The 26958-nt window shown below is 48.2% G+C and overlaps 1 protein-coding gene across 2 annotated transcripts in view; it reads right to left on the reverse strand.

Annotated features, from left to right (window-relative positions):
- TAPBP (TAP binding protein) overlaps positions 1-26958 on the reverse strand; it is a 195080-nt gene that overhangs the window by 93551 nt on the left and 74571 nt on the right. For both annotated transcript variants that reach the window (XM_078641626.1, XM_078641627.1), the window contains exon 8: positions 23700-23741. In XM_078641626.1, the coding sequence (XP_078497752.1) occupies positions 23700-23741 (42 nt within the window). The remainder of the gene's footprint in view (positions 1-23699; positions 23742-26958) is intronic.

Below are 26958 nucleotides of genomic sequence, written 5' to 3' on the forward strand. Positions count from 1 at the left end.
GCGATTTACTTCTCTGTTGGTCTTTGTGATTCTATTTTAGCCAATATTTGATGTAATTAATCATGCTGCCCTTGTGGAAAAAATTACAATGAAAAATATTTTTTTTATAAAGAAAGAGGCCAAGGACTCTTTGGAGACATGCCAGAGCCTGAAGCACTGAGTTTCTGTCCAGGACACGCGCGCTGGTCTTAAACTTCAGGTGCTTTCCAGAAATCTGACTCAGGGTGGAGGTGGAACTGTCAGAGGGGAATAGCCAGACACATTTCCTGTTTGCCCCGGAATAGTGCCATCAGAAAAAAAAGACAAGGGCACCCTTGAAATCAAAAGGGGTCAAGGCTAATGGAAACTTCTAAGAGACAGTGGTCCCTTATAACATCTGTGGAAAAGTAAATTTTGCCATGTTCTGTGTCCCTACGTGTCATCCATCATATGTTATGTGTGCATGATTAAATATGCATATGCGTTCCCCATGTCCGATTAATGACGCAATTACAGTTGTGTCCACCTCTAGTATGCCAGTTTCCAGTCCTCGTGAATACTACGAATATCAGGCCTATGTAAAGCTACGTTGCCACGTTTCTCAGTGTGCACGTTATTCTATTATAAAGTCCCCGTTTCTAGGCCTCAAAAGGGCCCGGACACCAGATTCAGCTCCTGTCTCCTGAAGCCTCGCTGAGGAGGGATACAGCCCCCACCTGTATCCTCGACCCTTCACTTACTTCCTGCCTCGCAGTGCCCGGCCCAGCCTGGCTCAGTCTCTGAGTCTGCCAAAAGTATGTTATAGTTCCAGTTATCAGTTCAGTCCTCCTTCTCTGCATTCCTAAACTACTGAATCGCATCAATAGTTTCCGTCATTGTCTAGCCTTCACGTCTCCACGTTAGAGAAATACTGCATTTAATGGTCATTTAATATTCTTCAACACGCACTACATGTAGAATAATGCATGGTCCAGTCTTAGAATCAAGTTAGCCTTTCCCCTCCTAACTTCTAGTTCCTATCAACATGTTCCCTAAACATCAGTTACTAGATAGGGTTTAGGTACATGTCGCTCCGACCCTCCAGACTTCAGTCTCTGCTCCTAGCACAGAGTTCATAGCCCCCAGCTTCTCCTAGTGATACGTCATTGCCAGTTTGCGCGCACCATCAGGTTAGAGGTCCCGGCTCCTCAGGTAGCCCCCTCCATGGTTTCCGCCCCATTCATGACATATCCTGTTACGTCTGCACCACATGTCTATGTATACGCCCAGTTACACCTACTTTCGCCTTTATCTTTCGCGACTGCTACGCGTCACGCCTTCTGCTCCACCCACTGCTACGCCTACTGCAATGTAATGCTATGTGTTTGCGTTATGTATATATGCTCATGTATTGTTATTAAAAGTCAGCGCGCTCATCCCAGATCCAGCCCCAGCAGCTGCTGGGCCCTGTCATCCTATTCCTATGCAGGTTGTCCTGTTCCTGTCCTTATGCTGTATTAAACCTGCAAAACTCCTACTACCTCGAATCTTGACTCTTATTTATTGAGCTATCTGTTATGATATATGTCTAGTCAAAAAGAGAGGTATTATTTATTTATTTACCACATAATGGCGCCCGAACAGGGACTTGCCCTTTCCCCACGCGTCGGTGAAGCCACGCCGACCCCCTGACCCTCTGCAGTCGTGACGGAACTCTTCTGCGCAGTGGCAGATATTTCTGCTCAAGTATCCCTCAGGCCCACGGAGGAGACGGAGGAGGCGGTCCAGCATCCAGACGAGACGGTGGAGGAACGCGGCGAGTCCTGACCAGAGCCCAAGCCAAGAGTCCAAGGTCCGAGGTATCCGGAGGTCCACCCGTAACTGAAGTCCGAAGCCCGAAGTTCGTCGTCCGTCGTCGTAGCAGTCCAGTCCAGTCCGAGGCTTTCCGTTCTTGCTGCCCGGTGAGTACCGTTACTGGGGTGGTATCTAGACAGGGTCAATTTAATTGACTCTGGTCTGTGGGTTGGTGGTACACAGTCCCACAAACGAAGTGTCCACTTCGGTGGATGCGGGTCCTGACGTGTCTCTTTATGAGACCGGTAAGTTTCGTACTGTTTCAGCAGTGCATCTAGTTTCTGTTCTAGTCAGTTTCTGTTCTCGAGAAAATTTATGTGTTCTGTTCTCAGTATTTCCAGGTAGTATTCTGTTCGAACTGATTATTTTAAATGTTTTTCATGTATTTTAATGTCGTGGTATGAATGGGGAATAAGTATCGTGTTCATTGTGTATTGTATTGTGTCTAGATTACAGTTCAGTCATGCCCATATTTTCCAAGTTACGTCAGTTAAAAACTAGAAAGGGTCTGCTGGAAGCAGCAGTTCCCGTCCCGCCCAGGGACAGTCCAGGTCACTTTATGTATCAGAAACATGGCATAAGTGCCATATTGTATCTAGATTTATGGGTAGAGTATACCAAACAGTTAGAAGAAAAGTATAGATGGCCCGTATCGGGTACATGGGATGCCGAATGCATCATGCGAGTAGAAGAAGCATTATGGAAAAAGAAAGCCAGACAGTCACAGAAAGATGCCATCGAGTTATTGCGTAAAGAAGCTCATAAAAGAACTGAAAAAGAAATCAGAAAGTCAGAATTAAGTAGAGAATCCTTAGAGCGAGCCCAAGAAAAAGAATTAATCGAGATAGGTGAACAAGTCAAAGCCGAACAGTCAGACAGACAGAGGCATGCCCTTATTAAGGGTATGTATCCTCTTCTTGCCGAGGGCTTGCCAAAAGCGACCCCGGAGGCATCCAGTAATTTTCCGCCACCATTAGTTCTGACCAAGCTACGTCACAAACCGACCGCAGCTGATATTTTTATTTCGTCCTATCTGGACGACACATTCCCTGAATATGTAAATCCTGTTCGCGCTCCGCCAGTCCCTGTAAATCAGGCACATCCTGCTCCTCCAGACACCGGGGCACCCCATGCAGTACCTGCTACGGTACCCCCGGTCCAGCCAGCATTTCAATTTCCCGCTCCGCCACGAAGAATATCAGTCGACGATTCTAGTCTAGGGGCCGCAGGAGGAGGTCCTCCTCAAACCCCGCCGCCACGCAAGCGTTTATCAGCACTCGAATTACATGCTCAAGCATCACAGCGTACTCCCAAGAGTAATAAATCTGTTGCAGAAATCAGGCAAGCCCTTGGCGAATGTGCCTATGACCCAGTCCCAGGCGAGAATAATATGGTTTTATATTCAGTACGCGTAAGGAGGGTGACCGAGTATCTAGTCACCCTACCCAATATGAAAGAAGATCTAGACAGAATATATAGTTTCATCCGTACAGGGGATGATCCAGAAAGTATTAGTGATGCCATGTCTCAAAGGAAAGCTGAGATCCAGCGTATGATATTAAAGTTTTTAATTAACTGTCTAATAAGAGAACAAGATTACCCGTCTAAAGATCCGGCCGAAATGAAAACCCTGACAAAGTGGAGTGATAATATAGCCGAGGGTAAGCACAATACCATTAGTGCCATGGAGAGTATGTACAAGAAAATCCGTAGAGAAATAATAAAGATACACGAACAACGTAAAGCAGCACAAGTAAGCGAGAAAGAAAGTAACTCTGATACTGAAGAGGTAGAGGACGAGAATCCCGCCAGAATAGCGTATGTAGGAAAATCTAGATTTCCAGATCGCCATTTACGCCTAGAACACAAGTCAATTTTCCATCATTCAGCACCAGAACAAGGTTCCCTAGAACAAGTGTTCCAAGCTACCGATCACATTCTAAAATCACGAATCGGGGGAGGAGCCAAGATGGCGACCTGAACGGACGTGTGGTCGCTCGGCTCCGCCGGCCCTGAAGACCCGCGCTCATATCCTGCCTGTAATCCTGGGGTTTCTTTCGCCCGACATGCGCGGGACACGAAGTCGATCCTGACGGTGTCCCTCTGGCCTCTCAGCCCTCCCGGAGTCGCGAGCTCTGGGGAGATCGTTTCTGCCCCGGACCTCCGCCCGCTCCCTGCAGCCTGCCGGACCTCGCAAATCTCAAGGGGAGGCTCTGTTGCTGTGGCTGCCTGTGCTGGGGGAGTGCTTCCGCCCGTCTACAGTCTTGCCTATGCCCTGTGCTCATTGACCTGCCGAGCTCACACGGAGCAGCTCCGGCACGGATATGTGAGGGCTTGCATGGGTTCCTTTGTTTGTGGCCGCCATGATGCCGGTCGGCTTTCTTCCTAGCTGCGCTGATGGCTGGTAAGATCGAGCTGCCCTGACTGCCCGCCGCACCATCGGATGCCCCTCGCTTATGCAGCGCGCAGGAGGGGACGTAAAGTGTTGTGGGGCAAACATCCACTTCCCTGTCGGAAACTGTGAACCCCGTTTTCCCCCCCTCCCAGCACTCCGTGGACTGCTGCTAAGATGGCGATGCCTGATCACCAACGGGGTGGAAATGGCGCTGGGACCTCTTCCTGGGGTGGCATGTGTTCATTGGTACGGGGGACCGTGTTTGAGCCCTCCACTGAGATTGGAGAGCCTCGAGTATCACGGCCGGACTGCACCTACAGGGAGGTGTTGAATATCCTGGATGAGGTGCGGTCGGAGATACTGCGTGCCTCGGCGGTGCTGTTTGAGAAACTTGATGCGTGTCTCCCTGCTGTGAGCCGAACGCGAGGGGTTCACTCTCAACAGGACTCAGGTCTGACTTGGTTACAACTTGCCAGCCCCTCGCTACCTCCTGTTGCTACTGTATCACCCGATATAACCGCTACTGGAGCTTCTGCAGACTTGTTGCCGCTCATTCACGCTGCTGTTGCTACAGTGTTTCCCCTTTGTTCTTCGATTGGCTGTCTGCCTCGTGAACCAGCCTGGCTGTGCAGTGCATCGCTAGCTTGTTCTCCTGCCCTTGCCCCTGCTCCCTCCTTGACTAGTTCCATCTCGTCGTTCAGCGACTTTTGCCATTTATGCGCTCTGGGAGTACATTTTGTTGTTGGACTACTATCTGCGGGGGACGACCGGAGTTCCCTCGGCGATGGTGCGCTTTCCTTATCCTCGAGGCGGCCATGTTTCCTCGTCAAGACGGATTGCAGCGGACTGCCAAGATGGTTGGGTGACAAAGTGCCTCCTAGATCGGGCCAAGGCTAGCCGATCCTCTGATTGCATTCCTGTACGGACTGGTGGAGGCCAGGACAGACTTGATATGTGTGTGGTACACAGGGTATTACTTACTATCTTTCCCCAATGAGGATGTCTCGGGTGCAGTTCTCTGGTAATTGATGCTGGGGTGTGGGATGCTTAATGAGCCGGGGGTGTCCGAGCGTGTACATTTGATGCGGGAGGGGCGGGTTCCTGGTTGTGTCACCGTCTTACCGGGTGGGGATCGGGGCTAGATTGTGATACGTATTGGCTACATGATTTGTATTTACGATGTAGATTGTTTCCCCCCGTCTGTCTCTATTATAGCTAGTGGTTGTTTTGCTCTCCAATTAAGGCATCCTTTGGGTGTTGCGACCTTTGTCATTGACACAAGCTGCATTATACACTGGCTACCCTGATTAATTGCTCGCTATCGGCTCCGCCACGTTTTTCTTTGTTTCCTGTTTGCTGGTCCTGGAAACTTATGGTGACGTGGGGGTTATTTGTACAGGGTAGCGTCCATCTTGCTCTCCTCTGTCTGCACTCTCATTACGGCGGCCATTTTGTCCCTTTGTCCTGACTGGGGAGGGCGTTTGCTGGGCCTCATAGTATAGTGGTCGCTCGCGACCGGATTAGAGATCGTGGTCTTCGGGGCTTCACTCTGGTTGTCCTGGCTGTTCTGTTTCTGACTGTGCCACCTCTCTGGTGAATGTAGAGGTCGTAGCTCCCCATATCTGTTCTGCTACTGTTGTTCATCCTGGTGAATTCGCACGTGGGGTGGAACTGGGTTTATCCTGTTACCGCCCATATGGACGGGGTGATCATTTCAGTACTGACTCGGGGTCCGGGGCACATCTGTTTCAATATTTCATTTGCTGGTGTATTTTTCGATTTTATTGCTTCAATTGGGGCAGGGGGCTATACATGGCTGGGGGACCGGGAGTTTGTTAATATTAGGGCTCCTCCTCCCTCGTTTCCTTTCCTTTTCGGGAGTGATAGACTGGCTTGTTCTTCTCTTCCTCCCGATGCTTCAAGTGTGATGGTTTTCTTTTCTTATCTTTTCTTCTTTCTTTTCTATTCTTCCTCTGTATTTCGGGTTTCTTTACTGGGCGACAGGCACTTTGCCGGGGGGGGGGTAGGCCGTAGCCTCCGGATTGTTGTAGGGTGGGGGGGTAGATTTAATTTCTCTTTTAGTTTCTATGGGCCTTATTTTTCTAATTTCTGCGCTTTCTTGTTCTGGTTTCAGTTCTGGGTCTGCCCTGAAGGTTAGTAGGTAGTGGGTGGCGCTGAGGGTAGTGCGTAACTGTGGACTGCAACTCCTATTGTTGGGTGTGTTACTGCCATCTCGACGTGGTGTTCTTCATATTGTTGTTCTAATTAATGCTGCCTGCTCATGTTTGTGTACTTACTGTCTGGACTCAGTTCTCCTTGATTTCATTCTTCATTGTTATATTTCTTTATAATTTTAAAATTTAACCTTCAATTCTCCTTTTCCTTGGCGACATGACTCCATTTTGTGTCACGGCTACTAATTGTTGCTATCATACCTGATGCCGTTGTGGAATAACGTTGCTCGCACCTGTGCTTAAAGTTTTGTGGCCGGCCTGATGGTTGTAGGCCCGTATTTGTTCTTTTTTGTGCACAATAAAGGTTTTAAAAAAAAAAAAAAAAATAAAAATAAAAAAAAATCACGAATCGGTTACAGTGAGTTAAGTACCATGCATGAACAGGAACTAGCCCGATCAGCAGTCCGATGGATTACTGATTCTACCACTTTTCCAGACGAAATAGTGGCACAGATGTTTCTGAAATTGCCCCCAGCCGAGCAGCGACTGGTGGGTATGTATATGATCCAGCACCTCATTACTTTGTATGAGGGTCAGCACTCTGATCCAGGTCCGTTACACGATATCCTGAACGAGTTACTCCAGTATAGATGGAAAGGTTTAGGTACCGATTTAATTAGTGTCATTCTAGAACAGCGCCACAAATATAGAACGTTTCTGAACCCGCATTTTGTTCATGTCTCCCCCCCCGAAAGTAAACCATTTTACATGGAAAGACAGAACCCGTTACGAGAAGTGCATCCAGTTAAGACAGAGGACGGTGAAATGCAACGAGTGTTTGTTTACACCCCGATTACAAAAATGGAACTCCTCGAAATGAAGAAATTAATTCCCTGTCATGACAAAGATCCAGCAGGGTTCCATAGAGAATTAAAAGACATGCTCCGTATGGGAGAATACACTTACCCAGATATCATTAAAATGTTAAAGGTCCTGTTGCCCGCAGGGGTGTATGAAAAGCTAAAGGAAAAAGAATGGGAGGTGGGAGAGAAAAAGATCGATTGGGCAGTTCTAGAAGCTGAAGACAAGGCACGAGTACCAGGTACCGGTCTAGGAGAGAAATGTAAAGAATTACCAGAATTATTAATACAAGTTTTACCTAGATTATTGACAACTAGAAAAGAAGACTGGGATGCAATCTCAGCCTGTAAACAGAAGCAAGACGAAGATATTAGTGATTTTTATTCTAGGTTTGAAAAATGCTTTAGCATCAATAGTGGCCTCAAGACAAGTAGTGAGTCATACCCTCACCTTTTTGTTACTAAATTAGTCGAGAATTCAAGCCCACAAATTAAAAATCGAGTTTTGAAAGTCGAAAGCACCTGGCAAGCTAATACTCCGTCCCAAATGCTCCAGATGCTTCAGTACCACCAGAATAGAATCAGGGAAGAGCAAGAACACGAGAGAAAACGTATGAAAGACACAAAGATGAAAGTACTAGTTGCACAATCTGTTCCTCAAGACAGTCAGAAGAGGGGTCCGAATCAAGCCAGTCATCCTGCAGCTCCCGTTAAAGGGAATTGCAATTATTGTAAACAGCCAGGTCATTTTATAAATGAGTGTGCAGTTCTGAAACACAACATAGCTACTGGTAAGACTAAAGAAAGACCACGTCCGCCTAGACAAGAGCAAGTTTCACAGACTCCTCAGCCACAGAATGCACAACAGACAGTTACAGTACCGCAGCCTATCGCTGCAACACAGCACGTCACACAGCAGATGTACCAGTATGCACAGTCTGAGTATCCAGAGTACCAGCAGTATTCATGAAACAGCCTAGAGAGGGAGGTAGGCTTGCCTCTCATCGAGATACCTGTAGATCAAGAAGGTCCCTATGTTCACAGTCAAGTATTAGGGAAAGACAGAAAGTTTTTGATTGATACAGGGGCAAGTAGGACCACAATTAGTCATGCCGAAGTTCCAGGGGCTCCGCTCTCAGGCTCAAGAAATGTTTCCCTTGGATTTTCAGGAAAACCTATCGTAAATGAGATTTCAAAGCCAGTTACTCTAGAAGTAGGTCCATTGTCCCGCACTACTGATCTGTTACTTACTAAGTCATGTCCAGAAAATCTATTAGGCATTAAGACACTGAAAGAGTTAGGCGCAGTTATATGTTGTTCCCCAGAGGGAATACGATTGTTCCTACGTGACTTTAAGGGTCACTATGTATTACGAGATTTTGATCCAAGACTGTCTAATGTTCCACAGCATTTATGGGCGCAAGGTCCAACTGATGTAGGTTATATGCAAATCACACCCTATCGTGTGACTCTCAAGCCAGGTGTAGTGTTACCACGAATCAGACAGTACAGATTGCCACCCGAGGCTGTAGCAGCCTTATCCAAAATTATTGACGAGCTCACCGCTCAAGGAGTGGTTGTAGAAACTGACTCCAACGTATGCAATTCTCCGATCATTCCAGTTATGAAACGTACTGATCCAAATGCACCCCCAGTTTATCGATTAGTGATTGACCTACGAGAGCTTAATAAATGTATTATTCCGCAGTACCCAGTTGTCCCAGACATCTCTTCTCTATTGACAGCCATTGATTCCGAAGCCACGTTCTTCACTGTCATAGACCTCAAGAACGCATTTTTTAGTGTTCCAATTCATCCAGACAGCCAGTTTCTTTTCGGATTCTGTTTAAATGGAAGGAGCTATATGTTCACACGCGCTCCTCAAGGTTTCACAGAAAGTCCTAGTATTTACAGTCAAGCACTCAAGAGACAACTAGACAACATTCACATGCCAACTGACACTGCCCTGCTCCAGTATGTCGATGATCTACTGATCACAGCCCGTTCTGAACGTGATTGCGAGCGAGCGTCACTAACGGTTCTGTATTTCCTGGCCGAGATGGGGCACAAGGTGTCCCCTTCGAAGCTTCAATTCTGTGTCCAGCAAGTGGTATACTTAGGACACTTACTGTCCAAGAGGGGTAGGCAGTTGACACCAGACCGTATCCAGTTAATAGCGAGTCTTCCTCAGCCCAAGACCCAGAAGGAGGTACGTGCCTTTATCGGCCTCACTTCTTACTGTAGACAATGGATTCCTCAGTATGCATTTCTAGCCAAAACACTGATACAGTTAACGACACAGGAGGCAGCCGCATCGACTGTTCTCCCTTGGACATCTGAACATACACTTAGTTTCAACGAGTTAAAGAAAGCTTTATGCCAAGCTCCAGTTCTAGCCACACCGAACTACAGTAAGCCTTTTACACTTTTCGTCACAGAACGCGAAGGTACAGCATTATCTGTTCTCACACAAGATCAAGCAGGACAAAACAAGCCATGTGCTTATTTTTCGAGCACATTAGATCCAGTCGCCCAGGCGTTGCCTGCGTGCCTCAAGTCAGTTGCAGCCACAGCACTAGCTATCAGACAAAGTGATTCTATAGTCTTAGGACATACCTTGACAGTACAAGTTCCACATTCTGTGGAAGTTCTTCTGAATCGAACACAAACTCAGCACTTGACAATTGCACGTTTAACAGGTTATGAATTGACACTGTTCCAGCCACACATAGAAATCAGACGCTGCAACATCCTGAATCCTGCTACACTGTTACCATCAGCTAATTCAAATTCTGCCACACATGATTGTGTGGAAGTAGTTAACATTACGACAAAACCAAGGCAAGATCTGACAGATACTCTGTTACCAGATCCCGACCTGACACTTTATGTGGATGGTTCATGTATGAGAACAAGTACAGGAGAACTAGTAGCCGCGTATGCAGTGACTACTGACACCGAAGTTATTGAGACACACCGTATTGACACTCTGTCCGCTCAAGCAGCAGAGCTAGTTGCTCTGACACAAGCCTGCATACACGCCAAGAACCTGAAAGTTAATGTTTACACAGATTCACGCTACGCATTTGGAGTTGTACACGACTTCGGAGTGCTCTGGCAGGAGAGAGGTTTCATGACTTCTCATGGAACCAAGATTCAGCATGGTCTCCTTATTCAAGCTCTGTTAGATGCCATACATTTACCGACATCTATCGCTATCATGAAGTGCAAAGCACATACGAAGGTCACTGACATTATTTCCCAGGGTAACGATCTAGCAGATCGCACAGCCAAGCTTACAGCGCAGACTCCAGACATTCCAGTTAACATGACACATACTCCAGATCCGACTACATGCATGACAGTCAAGGACCCTACTCAAGATGTCATAGATATCCAGTTACATGCTACTCCCGATGAAATCAAGAAATGGTCCGAACAAGGAGGGGTCCAGACAGATCAAGGATGGTTAACGAAGGGTAGAGCCACATGGTTTCTCCCCGACTCTATGGTTCAAGTCATTATTAATACCGCACATAGTCCAGCACATTTAGGGGAAAAAGCTATGTTAGACAGTATCCAGAACATTTGGTTCAACAAGCATTTACGAGCTGCAGCCAAGCAGAAAGTCCGTACCTGTATGATATGTTGTCAGTTTAATCCAGGTAAAAGTGTCCCGGTGGAACAAGGTGGTTTCCAGCCCCCTGACCACCCTTTTGAAGTCCTCCAGATGGATTATATTCAGATGGAGCGATGTCGAGGTTTCAAGTATGTCCTTGTAGTTGTATGCGCTTTGTCCAGGTGGACAGAAGCATATCCAGTCCCAGATTACACAGCCGCGACCACTGCCAAGCAGTTGGTTCGTGAGTTCTTCCCCCGTTATGGACTCCCTAGAGTCGTATATTCTGATAACGGCCAGCCATTCTCATCTGAACTCATGAAGCATGTTTCCCTGTTGCTAGGGTACCAGTGGAAGTTCCATTGTGTACGCCATCCTGAAGCAGCCGGTCTCGTTGAGAGACATAACCAGACTCTGAAAGTCCGAGTCGCCAAAATATGTAAAGAAAAAGGTGTGGACTGGCTAGTAGCTCTGCCAGTCGCTTTATTTTATATGCGCATGGTCGCACATTCCAGATCAGGTCTGTCCCCGTATGAGGTCGTTTTCGGCCGCCCCCCTAATATGTGGGGTACTCCTAGACCCCGAAGTATTACCGATGTTTCAAGTAATATGCTGACAGATTACCTAGCTTCCTTGATGTCTGCCCTCAACTCATGTCGTTCACAGGTTGCCGCCGCATTTCCAGACAATACCGAGGTGGCACCGCATGAAATCGTTCCAGGATCCATGGTGATGGTCCGCAACTTTGACAGATCAAGTCCGCTGGAGCCTCGATGGAAAGAGCCCCGACAGGTCCTCCTCACTACCCGTACAGCCGTGAAGTTGGAAGGACGCAAAGGCTGGGTACACCTTTCTCATATTAAACTTTTTAATGGACTGAAACCCGCCTTAAAGAACATTTCCCAGGATTCAAAGGATTGCCAGAATATTGTTCTCAAGGACTGTCCCGCAAAAGACATTGCTACAACCCCTCCCCTGTTAGAGAAAACTCCGCAGCAGGAGTATAAGTTAAAACTACGGTCTAGTAAATTAAGTCAGTCAGTTTGATTGTCTAAGTCCTCCCCTAGGTGAAACGGTTAGACTGTTTCTGACATGTATAAAATAGACCCCCATAGTGAGAGAGTTAGTCAAAACTCAATCCGATGTATCGTTTTTCTATGTTTCATATTATTTCTCAGCATTATGATTTCCTGCACCAGTTATGCATTTTACCTATGTTTCCCAGTTTCACATGTAAATAAGTCTGCTAATGCTACAGCAGAGCACACGTTTAGTGATCTGCCCCCTCATGAACTGTCCTACCGCCTCGCTATGCGTAATAACTCATTTATCCGTATGTTACATTACTCACACCAGACCAGCAATGCCACTAATTGTTGGGTGTGTGGTCGACTCCCCCCTTTCCAGACCCCGAAGGGAGTTCTGCCACTTTTTCCTTATCCATTTTCACATAATGGTTCGTGTGGAGCATGGTCCACGTTAACGTCATCCTCAACAGATATGTCTTTTCTTAACAGTACATGTTTTCCAGACAAGCAAGGTCTTCCCCACAGAACAGGGTTAGATCTAGAAAATGAAGTGTATAATTTAGGTAATTATTCGTCGAATTTTATGGTCCTGAATGTTCAGTCTGATACTACTCCAGACTTACCCGCTATTTCAGTACTACCAGTCAAAGGCGAATTATGTGTCCGAAATAATGGTTCCGTACATGTAGGACATAGTGAATGTACTACTATTGTCCAGTATAGTGACAGTGGGAAATCTATTTTCAAAGCTTCACGTCATTCTTATTTTATTTGTGGTCAAACCGCATATGTTCGTCTACCCCTCGATTGGGAGGGAACCTGTTACATTGCCTTCCTACTGCCACCAGTTTTCCTAGCCCCACCTGATTATCATAGAAATACACATCTAGTACACATTAGACATAGAAGGGAGTCCCCAATTGTCGATTATACTGAAACTGCTCTAGAACAGTATACAGATTTCAATAGAGGTTTCTTCTTCTTTATAGGACCTATCCAGAATAGTAAGTTAATCCGTAGACTAACCAGAACCCTTGAAGCTGTAGTAAATGAGACTGCCTCTGCTCTAGGTAACCTAACCGAAGAGCAATCTGCTATGAGATTTGTAGTTTTGCAAAATCGTCTCGTCCTTGACGTCATACTGGCCGATAGGGGCGGGGCTTGTAGAGTCATCGGATCTAGTTGCTGCATTTTCATTCCAAATAACGCGCCGTCTGTTTATTCAGCTATAACCAGACTCCATAAAATTGCCCATCTGATACACCAAGATCCAGGCCCCTGGACATGGTCCGGTTGGTTCTGGAATATATTTTCCGCATGGGGATGGAAAATATTGTCCTTTCTAGGTATTGCAGTAGCGATCATATTCAGCTGCTGCCTCTGTATACAATGTGGCCCTGCGATTTGCGGCATTTGTGCTACCTCTTGTATTCCTAGTCCCAAGCCCCGGTCTAAATCCCGTTCCAGGATAATTCGAGACGAGCAAATGATACTGTATGAAATGATAGATGGTATCATGAATATTGATGTTTCCTGATGGAAACGTAGTGACAAGGAGGGAATGTGGAAAAGTAAATTTTGCCATGTTCTGTGTCCCTACGTGTCATCCATCATATGTTATGTGTGCATGATTAAATATGCATATGCGTTCCCCATGTCCGATTAATGACGCAATTACAGTTGTGTCCACCTCTAGTATGCCAGTTTCCAGTCCTCGTGAATACTACGAATATCAGGCCTATGTAAAGCTACGTTGCCACGTTTCTCAGTGTGCACGTTATTCTATTATAAAGTCCCCGTTTCTAGGCCTCAAAAGGGCCCGGACACCAGATTCAGCTCCTGTCTCCTGAAGCCTCGCTGAGGAGGGATACAGCCCCCACCTGTATCCTCGACCCTTCACTTACTTCCTGCCTCGCAGTGCCCGGCCCAGCCTGGCTCAGTCTCTGAGTCTGCCAAAAGTATGTTATAGTTCCAGTTATCAGTTCAGTCCTCCTTCTCTGCATTCCTAAACTACTGAATCGCATCAATAGTTTCCGTCATTGTCTAGCCTTCACGTCTCCACGTTAGAGAAATACTGCATTTAATGGTCATTTAATATTCTTCAACACGCACTACATGTAGAATAATGCATGGTCCAGTCTTAGAATCAAGTTAGCCTTTCCCCTCCTAACTTCTAGTTCCTATCAACATGTTCCCTAAACATCAGATACTAGATAGGGTTTAGGTACATGTCGCTCCGACCCTCCAGACTTCAGTCTCTGCTCCTAGCACAGAGTTCATAGCCCCCAGCTTCTCCTAGTGATACGTCATTGCCAGTTTGCGCGCACCATCAGGTTAGAGGTCCCGGCTCCTCAGGTAGCCCCCTCCATGGTTTCCGCCCCATTCATGACATATCCTGTTACGTCTGCACCACATGTCTATGTATACGCCCAGTTACACCTACTTTCGCCTTTATCTTTCGCGACTGCTACGCGTCACGCCTTCTGCTCCACCCACTGCTACGCCTACTGCAATGTAATGCTATGTGTTTGCGTTATGTATATATGCTCATGTATTGTTATTAAAAGTCAGCGCGCTCATCCCAGATCCAGCCCCAGCAGCTGCTGGGCCCTGTCATCCTATTCCTATGCAGGTTGTCCTGTTCCTGTCCTTATGCTGTATTAAACCTGCAAAACTCCTACTACCTCGAATCTTGACTCTTATTTATTGAGCTATCTGTTATGATATATGTCTAGTCAAAAAGAGAGGTATTATTTATTTATTTACCACACATCAGTGAACATAAATAACCACAAAAGTACAATCAAGATTGGGTCTGCTATTGTCTGAATAGACAATATTTTATATAAGATAGACACAAAAATATACCAACAAAACAATATACAAACAGTGAGTGAGCAGGGCGTGAAAGGGTAAAGGGAAATCATTTGATTTGCTAACCACAGGCAGGCGACTTAAAAGTGACTTGCGAAATGCAAATGAGTAGAAGTCATAATGAGAACAACATCTAGTACTCAACAATTACACTAATTAATAGTTAATAATAATTAATGGGAGATAATCACTGGTGACACGCGAAGAAAAGGTGGGATAAGGTGGCTTCAACCTGCCGGCCAGTAGGATAAGGATACTGATGTAGGGCCAAGCCTGGTGAATTGGCAGATAGGGTGGTCTCTGGGGTAGGACCTTGCTGCGGGGGTCCTAGGGAGGGTGTAGTCAATGCGGGAATGATGGTGGTTCAGACAAGGGAACGGAGGCCCGACTTGAAGAGTCCCGGGTGGGCCCAGGAGGACTCTGCCTTAATTGACGGAGAATATAGGGAGACCGAGGCGAAGTGGGCTTGTTGAAGCCCCGCGCTTGAAATCAGCGGGGAAGAGTCTCGGGGGCATGCTGTCCGCGCTGCAGCAATGTGTTGCCACCTTATCCCACCTATTCTTCGCGTGTTGCCGGTGATTATCTCCCACCCTGCTACCATGTGGAACCATCCTTCAGTAGCTTAATCTGAGCAACTTCCCAGGCATTTGCTTTATGCTGAAGTCCTGATGATGATCCCATAACCTGGTTGGGGATCGAAACATCGTCAACACTTACATCTTAAACTCACAACTATTAATTAATGTAATTGTTGAGTACTAGATGTTATTCTCATTGTGACTTCTACTCATTTGCATTTCATTTCACAAATCACTTTTTAGTCACCTGCCTGTGGTAAGGAAATCGGATGATTTCCCTTTACCCTTTCACGCCCTGCTCACTCACTGTTTGTATATTGTTTTCTTGGTATATTATTGTGTCTATCTTATATAAAATATTGTCTATTCAGACAAAAGCAGACCCAATCTTGATTGTAATTTTGTGGCTATTTAAGTTAACTGATGTTATAAGGGACCACTGTCTCTTAGAAGTCAGGGATAGTGTCATGAATTCCCATGTTCCTAGAGACAGAAAGCTTCTGCACTTTGGGGCATCTAATGGAACCTACAGCACCAAGCAGTACAAGGTGTCCTATGAACCCCCCCCCAGAAGGCTGGTGCACCCCAAGAGTCTGTTCTGGAGCTGCTGGACTTCTCCACAGCTCAACTAATGCTAAGGGACACGCCCCTTTAGTAACCCTTGTTCTGTTAATATAAAGCATCGTCTGTGTTTGTTACTATGGACTGAACGTGTAGGAGACCTTTTTGGGGGGGAGTGGGTGGGGTTTTAATACAGTGCGAACTAGGCCCGAAGGTATCAGAGCGCTTTACATGAGCACCAGTGTCGTTACAGACGGACACATTTATTTTTTGTAGGGCATGGGAAGATTACATGATTTGCCCAGAATCACAGGATGTTGAGCGCCCCTGCTGAGGCTTGAACCTGGTTCCTCAGCACCGAGGTAGACCGCTTTAGCCGTTAAGCCACATGACCTTAGCTCATAAATTCACCATAAATACAGTTTGAAGCTCTAAGGCGCTGGCACTGTGTCATTTCTCACTCAGAATGGTTCTGCACACATGGCATGCAGTGTGGCCGCAGACCACCTCTAGGCCCCTGTGAGACACTGAAGTGCGCTCAGACCCAACCACGAGGGGTCCAATCTAGATTCCGGAGATGAACAGGTCTATAATGTTTCCAGCGTTTGCACCAGCCTGAGAGGCATAAAAGTTGTACAACAAACAACACAACACTCTGTGCTTAATTTGCAAAAAATATAAGTGCCAGAGCTCTCGTCAGGAGGCCACTGCAGCCTGCACCATGCATTGTCCCCGATATGCCACCAATGAGCGCAATTACGCAACTACTAACCACTGCACTCCTACAAGTGTGACAGTTCGGACTATTCCGGACACCCAAAGATATAAGAATGGCTTGGACACGGTGCTAGACGCCACATTGGCATTTGATAGGAGAGAATGGCCATATTTGTTTGCCGCCCTGGCTAGGCTGGGCTCAGGCCTGAGTTCTCGGAGTGGATCAGGCTGCGCTATCAGGCTCTGGTGGCGAGAGTGAGGGTGAATGGTGTACCGTCTAGATCCTTCCTATTGGGAAGCAGTACCCGACAGGGATGCCCGCTGTCGCTTTAGATATTCACCCTGGCACTGGAACCCTTGGCGGCTGGGATCAGGGTGGGCCCGCTTGTATGAGGGATCCCATCTAGGGGAGGTTGGGAGGAACAAGTCTCCCTATACACCAACAATATACTGTTATATGTTTCCAGACCATATTACCCGATAGCCCACATTTTGCACATATTTGAACTGTTTGGTAGCTGTTCTGGTTACAAGATTAACAGGGCTAAGTCTGTGGTTTTCCCCCTGTCGAGTTAACCCCCCAAATTCCCAGCAAGATGTGAGGCTCCGATTGAAGTAACAGGCTTTGAGTACCTTTGAATCTTTGTGACCAGGGATCAATCTCTGTTCCTGAAACATAACCATACCCCACAGGTAGATCGACTTCAAACGGATGCGATACATTGGCCTACCCTACCCCTGTTGTTGTCGGGGGGAGCTGCACTATATAAAATGATGTCCTTGCCAAGGTTTTTGTATGTCCTACAAAACACACCATACCCCATTCCTCCGGTCTTCTTCAAACAGCTAGTTTAGGTGCTCCGCACATTACAGAGGCATGGAGGAGCGCCTCGAATAGCTCTAAAGAACTCCAGAGGGAGTCTATGACGGAGGCCTAGCAATCCCAGACATCAAAAGGTATTATTGGGCCTCGCAACTGGTAGTGATTAATGACTGGGTGTATGGGACTGGGGGAACCAGCCTAAAGGGCAAATAGAGACGCGATGCCCACTAATATTTAAGAAATCGTTCTATACACCCGTAAGCGAAGGGAGAGCCTCCCAAGACATACGCCCACTGTGGTGGGGTGCCGGACAGAGGCTGAGATTCACGTGGGAGGACAGGATGTGCTGGCGGCCATGACTCCTCTTTGGTATAGCGAAAGACAGAAAGAGGTCTCCAACTTGCCGGGCTTCTCACGATGGGCGAAGATAGGTATTGAGCATTTGGGTGACATTTGGAGGAATGGGGCCTTTATCTCCTTCGACACCCTGAGGCAGGAATTTGGCCTAACAGAGTCCCAGGCACTTAACTATCTCCAACTGAGGCACGCTCTCCGCGTACACACCCGAGAGGGTGCGAGCTTACCGGACTACCCCCCTCTGGAGCACCGCCAGCTAGCTGATCCCATTCCACACAAAGGTGCACCAGCGATTTATAAAAATTAATGAACAACTCCCCAGACTCTCGGGGCTCCTTAAGAGAGGCTTGCACTGATGACCTGGGTTACATAGAGGACGAGGAATGGGTAGAAGCACTCCAAATTCCCTTGGATACAGCAATCCGAGCGCGTTTTAGGTTAGTACAACTCAAGATCCTACATAGGACATACAATCCACTCACCCTAGTTCACAAATTGGGGCAGTAAATGCTCCTCTATGCATAAGAGATTGCTGACAAGTAGGCTCCTTTGACCATACTTAATGGGAGCGCCCAATGATACAATGATTATGGCAGGAAGTGACCACTGTAATGTCAAGGGTCCTTTCAGTTAGAGTCCCAATTGATGCTAAATGGCTTTTGTTGATGATACAGGGTGAGGAAGACTGGCCCAGATACATCCGGCTATTTTTGGCACTGGTGGCGGGGAGGGCTAAACGTAATATTGCGAGGAGATAGGGGCGCGGCTCCCGCCATCGGTGAGGGTATGGGAAAAGAATCTAGACTGGTGCCAGAGGGCGGAGGAGGTGGTGTATCGCAGTACGGGATGCCCTAAGAAATGGGAGGTGTGGGGCCCCTGGCACACGTTTCGGGAGGTGAACCTACACAATGAGTGCCCCCGGTTTAAAGACGGGTTGCCTCTACGGAGCAGAGGGGAGAAAGTGAAGATAATACCCACTGCCTGGTAATGTTTGATGGTTTCATATGGTTTTACACACCACGATTGTGAAGTGACGACTTGCCTCGATGTAACAGTTATGACACAACACACTTCTGTACCTGCTTTGTATTGTCATATCTTACTCTGTATAATGAGCATGTTTAATACAAAGTTTTACAAAAAGAATGGCTTGGACAGCAGGCAATAGTGATTTTAATGCATATTGAACTAATGATTAACTGTTGTTGTGGTCATCTCTAAATTAGCCAGACAGCGCCACCTTGTGGTAGAATGTCACTAGCGCTGGGTTGATACCGGAAACCACCAGCTCAAATTAACCACTGACAACACTGTAAAGTCTCACAGTCCCGCCCCCATGTTATCCAGTCCCTCCCCCTTCTGTTCCTCCTACTGCTTTAAAGGGTCGATGGCGACACGGCAGCCACAGAAAAAATCAGCAAGACACGGCATCTTTCAGAGGGCAAAGCTTTGCAATGCCAGTAAGGGCGGCTGCACCACGGAGTGGCATGCTACTGACCCAGCCCAGACCGGCTGGCCTTCCAGAGGCACTGGTTTGTAGGATGCCCCCTGTCTCTCTTGTTCGGTCCCACGTTAGCTCCCTCATTGGTTAAGGAAGACTTCGACCCAGATTCTAGGCACTTCACAGAGAGTGGGGACATGGATCACGCCCCTCCCAGGTGAAAGGACGCCCCTCGGGAGGATGGCTCAGTCTGGCTCCAACATTCACTTGTAATTCTCAGAGTGATTGGCACACTGTCTCTAGGGCATGAGGGAGGCACAGGCCTGCTAACCCCTGCACATGGATTCTGGTGAGAACGGACACACTACTTCTGGGGCTCCCAGGGGGACCTGAAGACAAACTCGGACCTCCCTCCAGGAAAGGACCCTCTCCTGCCCTCGGCTGGACTCAGCTCACAGTCCCTTCTCCCTTCAATCAATTAATCAGGGGAATTGTAAGCGCGCTACTCACCTGTGAGGGCCTCAAGGCGCTAGGGCGGGCGGGGGGGTGGAGGGGGGGGTGTCCGCTGGTCTGTTTTAGCCGAAGAGCCAAGTCTTGAGAGTCTTCCTGAAGGTGCTCAGGGAGGGGGCGCGTCTGATGTCTGCCGGCAACTCATTCCAGGTCTTGGCTGCAATGTGAGAGAAGGATCTTCCACCTACTCTGGCTCTGTGGATGTGCGGGGTTTCGGCCAGTGCAAGGTTGGAGGATCGGAGGTTTCTTTTGGGTACGTGGAAGTTGATTCTGTCGTTGAGGTAATTGGGTCCGTTGTTGTATAGGAATTTGTAGGCGTGGGTGAGGATTTTGAAGGTGACTCTTTTCTCCACAGAGAGCTAGTGGAGTCTTCGTAGGTGTTGGCTGATATGTTTTTACTGGGGGATGCCGAGGACGAGTCAGGCTGGCGTGCTCTGTATGGTCTGGAGTTTGCAGAGTAGGGACTTGTTGATGCCGGCGTAGAGTCCATTTCCATAGTCCTGTCTGCTGGTGATGAGTGCGTGGGTGACTGTCTTCCTTGATTCCGGCGGGATCCATTTGAAGGTCTTGCGAAGTATGCGGAGGGTGTTGAAGCAGATGGATGTGACAGTGTTGACCTGTCGTTTCATGACGAGTGAGGAGTCGAGTATGATGCCCAGGTTCTTGGCGTGGTCTGAGGGGGTAGGTGGGCTTCCGAGGGCGGTCGGCCACCAGGTGTTGTCCCATGCTGACGGAGTGGTTCCGAGGATGAGGACTTCTGTCTTTTCGGCGTTGTTTCAGACAGCTGTTGGTCATCCAGTCTGCAACGTCTTGCATTCCTTTCTGGAAGTTGAGTTTGGTGGTGGTGAGGTCTCGGGTGAGGGAGAGGATGAGCTGAGTGTCGTCGGCATAGGAATACGAAGTTGAGGCAGTATTGTCGGACGATGGCTGCGAGGGTGGCCATGTAGATGTTGAAAGGGTCGGGCTCAGTAACGAACCCTGTGGGACTCCGCAGGTGATTTTCGTAGGATTGGAGAGGAAGGGTGTTAGTCTGATTCTCTGGCTTCTTCCGGTGAGGAACGATCAGATCCAGTCCAGGGCTTTTCTTTGTATGCCAGAGTCATGTAGCCTAGCGACTAGTGTGCAGTGCGAGACGGTGTCGAAGGCTGCCGACAGGTCGAGTAGGAGCAGGGCTGTGGAGTGGCCTTGGTCCAGGAGGGTGCGGATGTCGTCAGTGGCGGCGAATAGGGCGGTCTTGGTGCTGTGGTTGGCTCTGAGTCCGGATTGGGACGGGTCGAGGATGGCGTTCTCTTCGATGAATCATGTCAGTTCCCGGTTGACCGTTTTCTCTGCAACTTTGGCTGCGAAGGGGAGGAGCAAGATGGGCCGGTAGTTCTTGAGGTTGATGGGGTCGCTGTGGGCTTCTTGAGCAGGGGCCTGACTTCTGCCCGCTTCCAGTCATCTGGGAAGGTGCAGGTTTTGAAGGAGATGTTGATGGTGTGTTGCAGTTTGAGTGCGTTGGTGGGCGCGGATCTGTGGCAGATGCGAGGAGGGCAGGGCCCCCCCCCCGAGTTGATGCCTTTCATGGTTGAGGCGGTGTCCTCAGTCGTGATTGGTGTCCAGTTGGAGACAGTGGGTTGGCAGGTGTCTTAGGGGGGGGGCGGGGCGGCCGTGGTGTCTGGAGGGTGGTCGATGAAGTTGTCGTAGAGGGTTTTGATCTTGAGGTGGAAGTAAGTTCCCAGCTTGTCGCAGAGGTCTTGGGTCGGGGTGATGTCTGTGACTTCCTTGCATGGGTTGGTGAATTCCTTAAGAATCCCATGGACTTGAAACACCCACAAGGCAGTGTCTGTCATATACCACCAGGGCACCAGACGATATCTAGGGAGTCAGATTCTAGAGCGTAAGATCTTTCTCCTATACTGCCCCTTCAAGCTGGAATCAGCTTCCAAACTACATTCACTCCTGACCAGACTTTGCTAAGTTTAAAAACTCTAGAAGACCGGGTTGTTTTAATCAGTTGCTTGGCCCCGAGTTAGCAAAGGTACACCTACCGATGTGAGTGGTTGCGCTACATCAAGTAATAATAACATAACAGAGCAGTACACAAACCTCTACCCACAGAGGGGCAGCTCCCGAGGGGCCAGAGCACACTTTATTTCAGCTTTATGTTTGTGATGCGGCTGCATGCAGTGTCTCCCTCACAACTATCAGGGGAGTAGAGGTGCTCACCGAACAGGAAGGAGTTGAAGGCTTCCCCAACTGGAGGCCATGCTCCAACCAAGTCCATCTTGCAGGCCGCAAAGGGTCATGGGAGGAAGACGCAGCCCACCTACACATACCTTCCAAACCTGGTAACATTTCCCCTGATGTCCTTTATCAGGGGAGATAGTGGCACCAAACCGCTGGGGCGGGCGAGGGAGAGAGAGGCGGACTTTGGTCCAACAATGGCCCGCGCACAACAAACGCCTGTACCCCAAAGGGCTCTTGCTAGGCTCCGCCTCTCCTAAGCTCCGATTGTCAAGCAGCGCTTTGTGTCACTCTGAGGCAGCTGACGACTGCACCGAAGCTTATGAGCTGCACGATTTACTCAACACTTGCTCTGGGCATCATGTTTTTCCCAGTGGGCGCCATATCCTATTTTTAAACAAAGCTTGGATTTGATCTGAAGCAATCTATCGACCGAGGCCCAGATTTACAAACCTTTGCATCGGGCTCGCATTACTTTTTTGACACAGACCCAATGCAAGTCTACAGGTCTGATTCACAATCCAACACAAATCGTGATTTGCAGTGGGCTGTATCTTAAAGTAACGCAGTGCAGGGCAACGCGCTGCCTTGAGTATCTTTGCATCAAGGAGGGGTTCCAGGAGTGGCGCCTGGGCGTTCCCATGCAATCACTCATGGGTTTTGGCATAAATCTTCCTCTACAAATAACTGTACATGGGGATTTGCGCCAAAATCCCGTGCCTCCCTGAGGCTGGCGCAACAGGGAGCAATGATTCATTTCTCCTCGTCTTTTCCCTCTTTGCACGTGGCTGCATTCTACAGCCCCCATACAGAGGGAAATGCCATGAAGTATAGGTTTTTTGTACATGAAGGGACTCCATACTACACAGAAATTATGCTGAACATAACACCGACACCCTGCACTAAGGTGCAAGGTACCTGCATTGGTGCGTGGCTGCCAAAAGTACGTCAACGTAGCGAGAGAGCAGAACCGCGCTGGTTCCTTGTGGAAACGGCGCAGCTGTGCACTCGCCCGTTCACGCAACACAGTACAGCAACTTTACTTGTGGTGCTCACTGCACCAACTCTTTGTAAATGTGGCCGTAAGTACTTTGGGTGTGCAGGTCCGTTCCTTAACAAGCATCAGCAAAGCCCGTAGAGCGGGCTTTTTTACAATGTTGACAACGAGAAGCTGCGGTTGGATGAGAACAACGATGTGTGTCAAATTCTTGAAGCTTGTGCACCCAAGACAGCACTTTAGCTAAGGCGTGGTCTGAACTCCAGTATCTGCACTGCAGGTCGCACACCTGACCCCGGGCTTGGTTTAGATCTCAGCGGACGGGTTACTCTGTCACAAAGGTGGCGGATATCCATTGGATATAATGGGATTTATATTTCGGCGGAGTCACCCGTCTGCCGGGATCTGAATCGGGCCCCAAGTTACAGCACTTTGTGGCCTTGGCACAAACAGGTTTAAAAACAGTAACATCTGTTCGGTCAGTCGAATTAAGACCACCGTGCTTTTTTTCCAAAGTACAACTGGTAAGTGTTAAAGTTAATAAAAAAGGGAGTTCGCATCCTGCATGACCCTCAATTAGATGATAAGAATTCTCACTGTGACCCAGTAGCTTTAGGTGTCCTTTTACGTGAGTTTGCAGACCATGCAATGCACATGTATGCAGTGACGTCACCAACGAGTGGTGCCCCCTCTCCCCCTTGACCACACAGCCCATCTCCATACTTACCGCTGAGACATCTGGGTGCCACGCGGGCTACTCCGCCTTGTCCTGCAGAAAGAGAGGACATTGATTGACATGTGTCCATCCCACATCTGACCCATGACCCACCCCACCCCGGAGGAGCCTCTTCTCTACCAAGCTCCCTGGGCAGGAGGTTTCCTTGGCTTCAAACCTCATCTGTACTGCTGGACTCCTCTGTACTGCACAGCGTGAGGTGTATGTGGGCTCAGTACTGCATGGGGTGAATGGTATGTGTGCTCAGTACTCCAGAGGTGAACGGTATGTGGGTTCAGTACTTCAGAGGGTGAACGGTATGTAGGCTCAGTATGGCAGAGGGTTAACGGTGTGTGGGCTCAGTACGGCAGAGGGTGAACGGTGTGTGGGCTCAGTACTTCAGAGGGTGAACGGTGTGTAGGCTCAGTACTGCATAGGGTGAATGGTATGTAGGCTCAGTATTCCAGAGGGTGAATGGTATGTAGGCTCAGTATGGCCGAGGGTTAACGGTATGTGGGCTCAGTACGGCAGTGAATGGTATGTGTGCTCAGTACTTCAGAGGGTGAATGGTATGTGGGCTCAGTACTGCATAGGGTGAATGGTATGTTGGCTCAGTATTCCAGAGGGTGAATGGTATGTGTGCTCAGTACTTCAGAGGGTGAATGGTATGTGGGCTCAGTACTGCCTAGGGTGAATGGTATGTGTGCTCAGTAATCCAGAGGGTGAATGGTATGTGGGCTCAGTACTGCAGAGGGTGAATGGTATGTAGGCTCAGTACTGCAGAGGGTGAACGGTATGTAGGCTCAGTACTCCAGAGGGCGAACGGTATGTGGGCTCAGTACTTCAGAGGGTGAATGGTATGTGAGCTCAGTACTCCAGAGGGTGAACGGTATGTGGGCTCAGTACTTCTGAGGGTGAATGGTATGTAGGCTCAGTACTCCAGAGGGTGAACGGTATGTGAGCTCAGTACTGTAAAGGGTGAATGGTGTGTGTGCTCTGTACTGCAGAGGGTGAATGGTATGTAGGCTCAGTACTCCAGAGGGGGAATGGTATGTGAGCTCAGTACTGTAGAGGGTGAATGGTATGTAGGCTCAGTACTCCAGAGGGTGAATGGTATGTGAGCTCAGTACTGTAGAGGATGAATGGTATGTGAGCTCAGTTCTCCAGAGGGTGAACGGTATGTGTGCTCAGTTCCCCAGAGGGTGAACGGTATGTAGGCTCAGTACTTCAGAGGGTGAATGGTGTGTATGCTCAGTACTCCAGAGGGTGAATGGTGTGTATGCTCAGTACTCCAGAGGGTGAACGGTATGTAGGTTCAGTACTTCAGAGGGTGAATAGTGTGTATGCTCAGTACTGCATAGGGTGAATGGTATGTGTGCTCAGTTCTCCAGAGGGTGAACGGTATGTGGGCTCAGTACTCCAGAGGGTGAATGGTATGTAGGCTCAGTACTCCAGAGGGTGAATGGTATGTGAGCTCAGTACTGCAGAGGGGGAATGGTATGTAGGCTCAGTACTCCAGAGGGTGAATGGTATGTGAGCTCAGTACTGTAGAGGGTGAATGGTATGTGTGCTCAGTTCTCCAGAGGGTGAACGGTATGTGTGCTCAGTACTCCAGAGGGTGAACGGTATGTAGGCTCAGTACTCCAGAGGGTGAATGGTATGTGAGCTCAGTACTGTAGAGGGTGAACAGTATGTGTGCTCAGTTCCCCAGAGGGTGAACGGTATGTGTGCTCAGTTCTCCAGAGGGTGAACGGTATGTAGGCTCAGTACTTCAGAGGGTGAATGGTGTGTGTGCTCAGTACTCCAGAGGGTGAATGGTATGTGTGCTCAGTTCTCCAGAGGGTGAACGGTATGTAGGCTCAGTACTCCAGAGGGCGAATGGCATGTGTGCTGAGCACTGTAGGTTACTTTCCTGTAAGCATCTATTCGTAGCATGTAGTACCGTAGATTTATATGCTTAGCACACTCCTGCCATCTACTGCTGAGCGCGGATGTTGCAACTTAGCTTTTGTTCCAAAAGTCTTTCGGATCACACGGTGTAGTGACTCCTCCTATAGTCTGTAATGCGCATTGTTATCGGCTCCTTTGTTAGATTGTTTTTGTTCCATTGGGAAAGCTTAGGATAGGAGAAGAAAATGAGCGAGTAAAGATGACCATGGAAGTTATATTGAAGACAGATAAAAGTTGAGTAAAAGAGTGCGTTCATTAGTGATGAGCTTCCGGGGCAGAGGGCGGGTGCACATGAATCTACAGCACTACACGCTACGGATAGATGCTTACAGGGTAAGTAACATATTCCATTCGTGGCATTAGTTGGCCGTAGATACATATGCTTAGCATCAAATCCAAAGATGTGTTCCCCAAGGCGGTGGCTAGCTAACGGCTGACGTAGACGCTTCTTTAAAGAAGTTTTTCGAGTTCCTGCCCACTGATTCTAGAAAGACAGTGGCAGTAGCCTTGATATTATTGCGTCTAGATTACTGCAGCGGCCTGATGGCCGGGGTGAAAAAATCCACGCTAAAAAAACTTCAGAGTGTACAACACGCAGCAGCGAGGTTGGTACTTAAATTACCTAGAAGATCTTCTGCTTCTGCTGCGCTTCAGACCTTACACTGGCATCCGTTACATAAGAGGATCCTGTTTAAGCTCTTGTTGACCTCCTTTAGAGCTCTAAATAAGACAGGTCTGAAGTATCTTATGAGACGTTTTTCTCGCTATAACCCTCTAAGATGCCTGAGGTCATCAGGTGGTAATCTAATCAACATCCCCAGATTCAAGTATAAAACCAAGGGAGGTAAGACCCTCACGGTACTGGCTTCCAAGGCATGGAATGCCATGCCCCAATACCTTAGACTCCTGGCGCAGGAGAATGCCTTTAGGAAGCAACTAAAAACTTGGATCTATGGTTTGTCGGACGGTTTTGTTATGGCGGCCATCTAGATTTACTTTTGTATTTGTACACTGTCTTAGCGCCAGGATGCTCCTTTTGGAGCGACAGTTAGCGCTCTATAAATACCACATATAAATACAAATACAAATACAAAAAGGGTTCGTAATACAGCATGACCCCCTTTAGCTCGTTGATTAGCTAAGACATCAGCGCAGCAATGCTTGGTGAATGTATGTGGCGGGTTCTTCCATGTGGCTGCTTTACAGATATCCACTAGTGGAATGTTGCCTAGGAAAGCCGTAGAGGCTGCCTTCTTTCGGTTGGAATCACCTCTTGGAGCTGCAGGTGGCACTTGTTTGGCCTTGTGGTAGCACGTTTGTA

The sequence above is a fragment of the Lissotriton helveticus genome, chromosome 5_1 (genome assembly GCF_964261635.1).
Source record: "Lissotriton helveticus chromosome 5_1, aLisHel1.1, whole genome shotgun sequence".
In the NCBI taxonomy this organism is placed as follows: Eukaryota; Metazoa; Chordata; class Amphibia; order Caudata; family Salamandridae; genus Lissotriton; species Lissotriton helveticus.